Genomic DNA, 10,858 nt, shown 5'->3' with positions numbered 1-10,858 from the left:
AGCTTTGCTTTTGGAATTTAGGCACGGGGAAAACTACCTTTAAATATGATTTTTATTATGATTGATGGGAAGTCCTCCACTGAAAATGTTGACTCATTGTTTGTTAAACAATAAAGCAGCTTTTTTTACTGTACTGTTGACATTAAAATAATAATAATAATAGTAATAACAATAATTGATATAGAGAAATAAAAAATTTTATTTTATAGTGATTTTTTTTATTTAAATAATAGTAAAAAATAAATAATGTGATATAAAAAAGTAAATGATGTGATATAAAAAGTGAAAATATTTTGATGTTGATTTTTTAAAAAAAAATGAGATGAATAGTGTAGTGGTATTTGATGTTGTTTAACAGACACTACCTTAGAGTTAAACTAAGACCATAATCGTCCTAAAGGGTAGCTCAATCGGTTGTGGACTACGCCTAATGAAACGGAGGTCATTAATTTAAATTTTCCTATTCCTTGATGTGGACATGTAAAAAAAAAAAAAAAAAGACCTTAATCATAGGAGTTTGAACTTGTGCATTTGGGATATACTATATAGGGAAAATATCCAACAGTATATGATGTCTCTCAAGAGAAGCTCAATTGGTTGAAGATTGCTCTATGCTCTATGAAGTGTAGATCAATAATTCAAATCTCCTTCTATTATTTTTCTCTCATTGTGCAGACACGTCAAAGAAAAAAAAAAGTGTTGCTTATGATCGAATCAGGGGCACAACTACATGAAGCCCCCAAGGGACCATGTTTTTCCCTAAAATTTTAAAAAAAGCTTTTAAAATTTTTAAAAATTAAAATTTTACCTACCAAGTTTTTTAATTTTGCCTCCCCCCCCCCCAAAAAAAAACTCTAATGCTAATTGCCCTAGATCGAATCGAGAAATTTAGCTAATAACGAAAAGCTGTTTATATACTCGCTTTTTCCGATCGAATCAAAATCTTCTACAATTCAAATACCCAATTAAAAATAAGGGTGATGATGCCCTCTCTCATGCTCAGTCAAGCAAGCTACAATTCGTTGACAATAGGTAATATTCACTTTCTACTTTTAGCACTAGAATCCTAATTTCATAGGTAATACTAGCTACCTGTGATTGGGATCCCTTGCATTTAACCTGCTAAACTGTGCTCAAAACACATTCATTTATCTTTTATTTTATTTTCTTTCAACCCATTTATTTGTCTTGGAATTAGTCTCAACAGTCTGATTAATTATTTCTCTTTGACTAACCTCTTGGTCTGTTGACACTAGCCATTGGGACACCAAAAGTCTTATAACCTTTTTCAAACTAGCATTTTACACTCACATGTTATAGCAGTTGGTGGCTGGACTCTTTGGTGACTGTTTGGGTATTGGCTTATTTTATAAAACTATCAGTGTAAAATCTTTCCATACTATACCTTTAATCTCCTATATTTATCTTATTATCAATAAATTTTTTTGCATTATTAAAATAATTTTCCAATTAATCCACTCAAATTTCAGTAAAATTCGAATAATCCAAGATATAAAAGATTGCAGGGTCTACCCGCCCCAAACAGGTAAATCGTGGACCCTCAGCTACCCGGAGCAAGGAAGCTTGCATAGCTTTCTCTCTGGAATTCTTATCCGTATTGCTTCTTATTACCGTAGAGGATAGCAAATTCAGGTCCCATGTCTAATCCATGGTGGTGCATCATTACAAACCTTTGAGACCATTTCGTTGGATTTACCTACTCAAAGACGACAAGGCTCTACCGTACAGGGCACTGGGTCCTACCTTTTGGCTCTTTCTTTAAATCCATTGTAGGAAATGAGTGCCCTTGAGAAATTGCCCCCATGCCTATCTCCTCCTATGTTCTTTGTTGCAGACAACTTCATTTAGCCATTCTCAGCCTTCAATCACCAATGATTCTCCTCCTCAGATAAAAGATAACGATTTTCGGCAAATGCTTATTTACGTACTATATTTTTAGTAATTCAAACAAGTAAATTGTCGGCATCCTATTGGAGACCTATGAGTTAATTATTAGGGTTAATTTTATTTTAAATTCTTGTATTATTAGTGAAAAACTTTTACTTGTAATTAATTTAAATCATTCCAGTTCTCAAGAAGTAGCTCAATCGGTTAAGATTACGCGTAAAAAAATATGTTACTAATTCGAATCTCTTTTTCCTAGTTTGTACGGACATGTCAAAAAAAAAAAAAAAGCATTTATATCTTGATTTTTTATAAAATTTCAAATTTATCTTTAATTTTAAATTAAAAATAAATAAAATATTAAAAAAATCAAATATATTTTAGTGTTTCTAAGAATAAATCAGAAAAATTAACAATTAATATGACTGAAGAATTGAAATTAACTACAATTAAATATTCAAGGTCCAAATTGAATGAAAAATTTTAAAGTTTTAAAACTTCTCAAATCGCATGATAATTCGGCCACCCAGATTATTACGTTTGGTTAGTGGGGCAACAGGAATTTCAAAATCATAAAATAAGGCTAAAAAAATATCAACATCATATCAAAGAAACTGAAAAACTTGAATAACCCAACAAAATATTGAACAACATGGAGCACATGTTTTTATGACTTCGATTTCATCACCCCCCCCCATCATTTTTACAAAGATCCCACACAAACAACGTACGATCATTTTTACAATGTTCCCATGTCCTTCGATTGCCGCCCACTAGTGGCGGTGGTGCACGCATTCTACGGGCGCGACCGGAAACCTAGCCGTGTCGGTGCAATAGTCGTAGACCATGTGATGTGCCTTAACCCACACGAGCTGGTGGCTTTGGTGGACGCTGAGCTCTGACAATGTCGGCTCGTCCCACCAATACCTCTTGTCCACGCTGCTGCTACACTTCTTGGCATTATCGGCTCCGGCGACCGACACCGGGCACTCGCAAGCGTCAATTTCAAAACCCTTGTAGGTGGCGACAAATGGTGCGTGGGTCCAGTCCGTCTTCACTCTCCCGCCCTGCGTGGCCCAGTCGTCGGCATTCCAAATCGAGCTGTACACGCCCATGGCCTGGTCCTTGGGAAATGGGACCCCCTTGTTTTCCAAGTTGGTGTGCACTCTTATTGGGGTCTCATCCACCATAAACCTGTAAAAACGAAACCAACACATTGAAGAAGAAGATGATGAGCCATGAGAGAAGAAGAATGATTGAGCTTCATCACACACACACAAAAACATTTTGTGTACGTCATTGGCTACACGCCAAGGCCAAGGCCAACGCCAAAAGTAGAGAATAGGCATCTATCCGTATCTCTAGAGAATTCTTGTTATGTCTTAGGGGACACATCCTGCAAGATTCCACCCCTTTCTCTGAGGGTAGTAGGTATGCTTTTATGTGCAGCTTGCTGCTCTTGCTTGCAAGCCACCCAAATTAGAGCTCTGATTAACACAAAGCATCCTTCACCTTGTGCAGAGCTTTTCAGACCCATTTGAAATCACAACACCAGCATGTTCCACACCAATAATACTATACGTACACCTTTTCTTGATAAGATTTCAACACACGTGTATATAATAATAAGTCTCTTACAACTATTTATTTCACGTCGATTAACTTAATATATTTTAAGTTAACTTAAAAAAACATTACAAAATCAAATTCAATACAACTTGTTGTCATACATATGGTGAGGAGAAGAAAAGGGTGCTTACACAACTTGGCGCTGGTTCCAGAAAAGGGAGTAGGAGTGGAAATCTGTGGTAGGGTCGAACCAGAGATTAAGCCTTTGCTCACGGTTACCTACACCATTAACATACACATTGGTCTGGACTGTATAAGGTTCCCCGGTGGTGTTGCCTAGGAACTCAAAATCAAACTCATTGTGATTTGGACCGTCCGATGACATCTGTATCAAAAGAGGAAAAAAGATTAAAAAGTTAGATGGACCCCTCAAAATATCATTATCACCATACACTAAAGAGTAAAGAGGCTTGATTATCAATGTCAGAGTCACAGCGAGAGTAGTACAAATATTGTGACAGATAAAGTCAATTAAACAGTAAAACGTTCGATGATTCTCAAAGGATGTTGAAGGATGTTAACACACACTAAAGGCTAAAGCCAATAGGAAAATGAAGGTTTGTGTTCTAAAGCAAAACAAGCATTGGCTTTTGACGGAGACAAAAAACAATAAATGCAGATTTAATGGGATTTGCAGAAATTCACGAGGGTTTAAGGAGGAGTAGGTAAAAGCTACTAGCCTATTGATGGGGTCCAAATAAAGGCAAGTTTAAATTGTCTGCATTTGAGAAAATGTTCAATGCATTGAATCAATTTTAATTTGTATATCCACTTGCTGGATGGAGACATAGATCATGGAATACAACAAATTTTTACACATGATTAAGCTACAGAAGCAAAACAGCAAAAAGTAACAGAAATAGTAAAGAAACTATAAATCTGCTTACATAGAAAGCAGTAACAGTTCCAGCAGAGTCACCCTCCACAAGCTTAATCTGAATGGTCACTTTCCCAAACATATATTTGCTCTTTGATGAAAATCCAGCGCCTGAAAATTGCGTGCCCACCCACAATTTCATTAGTCTTTCTTAGGATAATCACCTCATCAGGAAGAAAACAAGCTTAACATGTGATAATAATAGTAAACTCATAATGATAACAGAATGCAGAAAAAGAGAGATCCTAGAAAATACAACACAAACCCATTGGGGAAAAAATGAAAAAAGATTGAATCTTTGATCAGGAAAACGGATATGTACCGGAATAATTGTCAAGTTTGAGCTTAAGAAGCTCTCCTTCATAGAGAAAATGGTCCATGGCCCAGCTTGGCTGAAAGAGCTCATCAAACTTTTTTGAGCTAGCCAAACCCACCACTACAAGACCCACAAAGAAACCCAAGAAGACAGATACTGAAACAGCCATGGCAGAGTTTTGAGGGAGAGAGAAGAGAATACAGTGAAGCTTCCACTCTGAAATGCTCTGTGAGTGATAATACAAAGAACACTGGCCTTTTATAGCCAATTCTATTGGCTTCTCTCACAAGCACCCTCTTGCACTATCCCACTCCCCACGTCACCGATTGTGATGCCACGTGGGATTCAAATTCCAATAATTTGACAAAAAAACCAAACACGAAAATGAAACCAAGCACGAAAATGAAACAAAAATTAAACAAATGTAGCCGTTAGGTTACAATGCCCAATGAGCTGGCCAAAGCTGGGTACTGTATGAGTGGCACTCAGTACGACATGTCGATGCCGTCCGCTCCAAAAGAACGAGCACAGATCTAAGCTAATTAAAAATAGCCACGTGGCTAAAGACAGCTGGTTCACTCAGTCGTCCAGTTGTCACTGGCAGCATTGGTTAAAAAGGACTTTGAGAAATCTCCAATTCATCTTCTCGCGCGTGCAAGCAAACACCTCCTATTTTTTTTTTTTTTTTTCTTGATAAAATTTTCATGCAAATTTTTTCATAGGTTTTCCTTCAACTTTGTTAATACTACTGAAAAATATATACTTTTCATACACTAAAAAAAAAAAAGGAAAATGTTAGATATTTTTTTAGTGTTCTCTTGGTGTCTTCTCAATTGTGATGTAACTTTTAAAATTATCGTTAAATTTGAGATTATTATTATTAACTTTTAATCTATTGATAATTTTAAAAGTCATATTACAGCTAAGAGGACATAAAAAGAATACTAAAAGAACACCTAACATTTCTTAAAAAAACACATAAAAGGACATGAAAAAGAAATCTAACGATACTCTTAGAAAAAAATACATTCACTCCTGGTTCAAAGAAAAACCATAAGCCATTTCGGTTACTTTTTCTTCTTATTTTTCTGGATATATATATATATATATTTGAGATTGATCACTATTAAATTTTAATTTAATTATAATTTTAAAAATTACATTATTAAATATAAAAATGAGTCTCCAAGAGGTAATTCAATTGGCTGGGACCACGCTTTATGAAGCGAAAGTTACTAGTTCGAATCTCCCTCCCCCTCTTGTGCGGACATGTCAAAAAAAATAAATATAAAAATGAGAATACGTATGTCGTATGTATATCATTTCTCAAAATTTTTGTTTACTTATTAAAACAAAAAAATTAGAGTAATAATATTATTTACGCTTATTTAATACTAATTAACATTACGCGTTTTAAATAGTTTCTCGTATCAACTATTTAAAAAAAAAAAAATTACTTAAAATACATTATATCTATTATTTTAAAATAATTGTAAAAAAATAGCATTATTCAATATATTATTAAATCAATTAAGTACAAAACAGTAATAAAAACACAAAAATAATCTTTATTTTTATGTCATGTCAAGACATTATTATTTCAAACAAGAAAACGAGGGCCACTCAAAAAAACTCATTAATAAATTAGCCTTTTGGCGAGTAGTGGTGATTGGTGTGGGATCACCTTTATCTTCTTTGCCATTTGTTTTACTTTGGTGACCGCAGTGCCAGCTGGACTGTACAAGCCCACTATTCACTGCCGCTTAAAAGCAGGAAAAATATAATTGGAATAAAAACCCTTCGAATCATAAAGAAGAATTGCCATTTCTTTATTGATTGATTTTTGAATAGTGGGAAATGAGTGTTGTATATATATATATATATATATATATATGGAATTGAGTGGAAAGGGCTACTCATCATGTAGTTGATGGAGATGGTGAGAGAATAGGCAAATGGGGGGTCCAATATTTACTAGTGATAGATTTTGGAACCACTAAAGTTTTGCATGATTAATTTGCAAACATTATGTGAGATTGTCTTTATTAATTTATTTCTACTTGCCTCAACACTTGTCTTTATTCTTTTATTATATGTCACATGTCCAATATTTATTACTTTTTTAATTCAAATCATGGCCTTTTGGTTATTGGTTCATGCTTTAAGCATATGCTTTTTAAAAGGATTATATTAATTATATATTAACTAATATGAGTTATTTCGGCTTTTCACTGGATGCTTCTAATTAGCACATTGAACGAATTATAATATTGAAGGTAATTATTAGCTACAATAAGAAATGTGTGTTTTAGATAGCTAATAACATATACAAGAAAATGTTAGGTGTTCTCCTGGTATTCTCTCAACTGTGATGTGACTTTTAAAATTACCGTTCAATTTGAGATTATCATTATTGAATTTTAATCAATTGATAATTTTAAAAGCCACATCATAATTGAGAGAATACCAGGAGAACACCTAGCATTTTCCAAATATATATTACTGTTGAAGATGCTCTAAGAAGTGAAAAATATTAGGGTGATTGTTAGTGTTAATGGTTTTTATGGGTTTTTTTTATCTTTTTATTTTTTTGAAAAAAAAAATTGATGTAACATAAAATTAAAAAAAATAATTGGAGTATTTTGACTTCTGGGTTGTTTGATATATATATATATATTGAAAAGAGAAGATATTTTTGAGTTAATAATAAGATTCTAGAAACTTATACGTATCAAAACTATTTAAAATTACTGATATTTTTACTCACTTTAGGGGTACAAATCTAAAACAGTGCATGCTTGTTTCTTTTTTGTTTTGGGGTGAAGGATGGGATGCTTTGAAGTTCTCTAAACTTGGGTTGGTATAATTGAAACAAGTTAGGTTCAATCAAATCTTTTACTGTTTAGGGTAAAATAAAGTTCTTGGTAAAAATAAATTTACCTCATGATATAAGATATTTATGATTACATACTCTTTTACTAAGGGGAAAAAAACAAGTAATGGGACCACGTTTGGGGGTCCCTACCCTACTCCCGTTATTCGATTTCAGAATTTTGCAACCTTAATGTGAGTTTTTTCTTTTAAAAAAAAAAAAAAAAATTGTAGAAAATACCATTCTTGGAGAGTGAGGTTGAAAAATTTTTTTTTGGAAACTCTAGATATATTCGAAGAGCAACCCTAGGCCCCTTTCAGTGCGATTCAAAAGGGATGTCCTTCCTCCCTATTTTTCTATGTTTTTGTTTACACTCCAGCCGTAGCGCCCAACCTCCTCCTCCACCTCGTCGTTTATTTTTCTCCCGATCTTTTGGCTTTGTCGCTTTCTGCAAAGATTCTTAGATCGGTTTTTTTCGAAGTAGATCTACATTTTCGTCGCTGGTCCAAGTCCTATACATGTCATTACACATTCTTTTTCGGTGCCAACGAGTCTTGTAGACAACAGATGTTTTAAATTCTTATTAGATTAAAATGAATTGATTGTTTCCTTAAAAAAAAAAAAAAAAAAAAGTTATTGGCTGTAAAGTTGAAAGGATGTTTCAGAGCTCCAGACTGTAAATTACACAATTCATCAGCTTGCCACCACTTTTTAATGAAGTGTTTGAGGTTTTTTTTTTTTTTTTTTTTTTTTTTCATTACACAATTGTAAATTTTATACATTAATGGTGAATATATACATTTTTTATACAGTGTCACTTGCATCAACAATTGTTTTTTTTTTTTTTTTTTATATATATATATATATATTTTAAATTTTGGTTTAAAAAATTGTAATGTGAAAATTAGTTTTGCACTTTTAAGAGTGTTTTGTATTTAAATTATTTACTAATAATTCTTAAAAAATAAACATAAATAAGAGTTTTAACAACAAAGATAACATAAGTTTCTTTCTAATTAAATTAGAGAAATTTATTCCAATTCGCTATGTTTTTTTAACATAATAGTAGTATATAAATTTTGAATAAAGTCCACTTAACTCTCTCAAATTATCACTCCAATGACAATTTATTCCCTAAACTATCAATTGCGATAATTTACTTCCCAAAATACCAAAACAATGACAATGTATCTCAAATTTTAACAAAATTATGAAATTACCCTTACTAAAATAAAAATAAAAATACTAAAAATTAATTTTTTTAAAAAAAAATTAAAAGGTATTTTTGTTTTATTAAAAATTTTATAGGGATAATTTCATTATTTTGCTAGCATTGAGAGATACATTGTTATTATTTTAATAATTTATGAGGTAAATTGTCATAATTGATAATTTTAGGATAAATTATTATTGAATGGCTATTCGAGGGATTAAAGAGATTTTATACTTAAATTTCTAGTGAAATTATATATTTTGCTGAAAAGACTGTAAAAAGCTGCAATTACCGTAAAAAAAAAAAAAAAAAAGCTGCAATTACCGTAAAAAGTCACGTACATCTGGGAAATCATCTGGGTCATTGTACTATGTTACAAAAGTTTATGACGGACGAATGAAATAGGGCCACGTGGAGGAAGATATTTTTTTGTATCAGTCTAGTACAGTGGACCGTTGAGATATGTATAAATTTATTATGTATTAAGCAGAGGCACAGGTGGAATAGTAGAAAGATTTTTTAGCGCATTGAAGGAAGACATTATTATTGCACAAACTGGCGAAATGTGGTTGCGATTGAGATGGGGTCAATAATGTAATTGCATTGATGATTTCTTGCGGAGAAGGGTTTGGGTGCGTGTGATTCGAGGTGAAATCATTACGGTGATGCATCACACACCATCCACATTTTAGGACTACCTACTGCGCCAGGTGATCCTATTCCCTATATAGCCTCTATGGCTCTACACTTTAAATGGCTATAGGGATAATTTGGGTAACATGTACAAATTGGCAACTCCTGCATAACCACTTTTTCAAAGTAATTATATTTTGTAATATATATTTTCAAAAGAAGATATGAGAAGGATATTCGATCAAAAGATTTATATTTAATTAATATTTTTAGAAAAATATTAGGTATTTTTTTAGTATTTTCTTGACATTATCTCAACTGTAATGTAACTTTTAAAATTATCATTAAATTTGAGAATATCATTATTGACTTTTAATTTATTGATAATTTTAAAAGTTACATCATAGTTGGGAGGACACTAGGAGAATACTAAAACAACGCCTAGCATTTCTCATACTTTTAACACTTTCCCTTTACATGTAGGCTTAAACTTGTTTTTAATAGGTGAGGTTCAATACGTAAAATATTAAAATGACAAAATTTCCTTAAACATACTCAAATAAGTGACAAGTGTCATATTTCACATGTTTTCTTTAATATTTTAACCGTCATTTATTGTCATTCCACTAACCTAGGAACCCACACATTAATTTTTTAGAAATAAAAAAAAATGTTAAATAACACTGTTATAGTAGGTTGAAAGAAATTTCTTCCAAACCAATTTGAAAGAAATTTGTGTCCATATAAATGATAGGGATCCAGATCCCCTGATCCCCTGGAATTCCTTGAGGAATTATAGTTTCTGAAATTTCAGATCTAGGCCATCCATTTTCATCAAAGAGTCATTATCTTGCCACATGTCCCACTACTAATAAAATAATAATAAATTTTTAATGATATTAATAATCATCATTATTTTATAAGTAGTGGGACACGTGGCAAAATAATGGATCTTAGATAAAAATGGATGGCTTGGATCTGAAATTTCAAAAACTAGAATTCCCTTAAAAATTTTTGGGGATCCAAATCCAAATGACGGAGTCAAAATTCGAAATTATAACTTTTAGTTTTGATACCAAAGAAGAGAAAAATTTAATCAATACTTTAATTATTTCCTTCCAAATTTATATTGAATTAGTCAAAATAACATTTAGCTAGCCGAGCGACGGCGTGTTGGCGTGAATATTCTAAACCTAAACCAAATAGTCTCACTCTTGTCTCTGATGTGGGGGGCATTTCCAACTCCTCATTTCCTTCCAAATTTGTCAAAATAATCATTAGGGTGTGAATACTGTAAACCAAATAGATAATCTCTTGTCTCTAGTGAGATGCTTGATGATGGTGAAAGAGATCTGCCTTCTGTAATTTTTGTTGCCGTCTGTCAAGTTGGCAAGTTGAGCTTGGGGAAGCTTC

At 32.5% G+C, this 10,858-nt stretch overlaps 1 protein-coding gene across 1 annotated transcript; it reads right to left on the bottom strand.

Moving 5' to 3' along the window:
* Positions 1–2,510: 2,510 nt before the first annotated feature.
* LOC132181908 (xyloglucan endotransglucosylase protein 6) lies at positions 2,511–4,976 on the bottom strand. Its single transcript, XM_059595133.1, has 4 exons — positions 4,734–4,976; positions 4,422–4,522; positions 3,666–3,859; positions 2,511–3,099 (listed from the first exon to the last, which is right to left on the bottom strand). Exons 1-4 carry the CDS (start codon positions 4,894–4,896, stop codon positions 2,679–2,681), a joined length of 879 nt encoding a protein of 292 aa, XP_059451116.1. The 5' UTR covers positions 4,897–4,976; the 3' UTR covers positions 2,511–2,678.
* Between the last annotated feature and the right edge of the window lie 5,882 nt (positions 4,977–10,858).

Source organism: Corylus avellana, chromosome ca5, assembly GCF_901000735.1.
Source record: "Corylus avellana chromosome ca5, CavTom2PMs-1.0".
NCBI classification, from domain to species: domain Eukaryota; kingdom Viridiplantae; phylum Streptophyta; class Magnoliopsida; order Fagales; family Betulaceae; genus Corylus; species Corylus avellana.
Note: the sequence above shows the minus strand (reverse complement) of the source record. Positions and strands in the feature narration are given on the sequence as shown.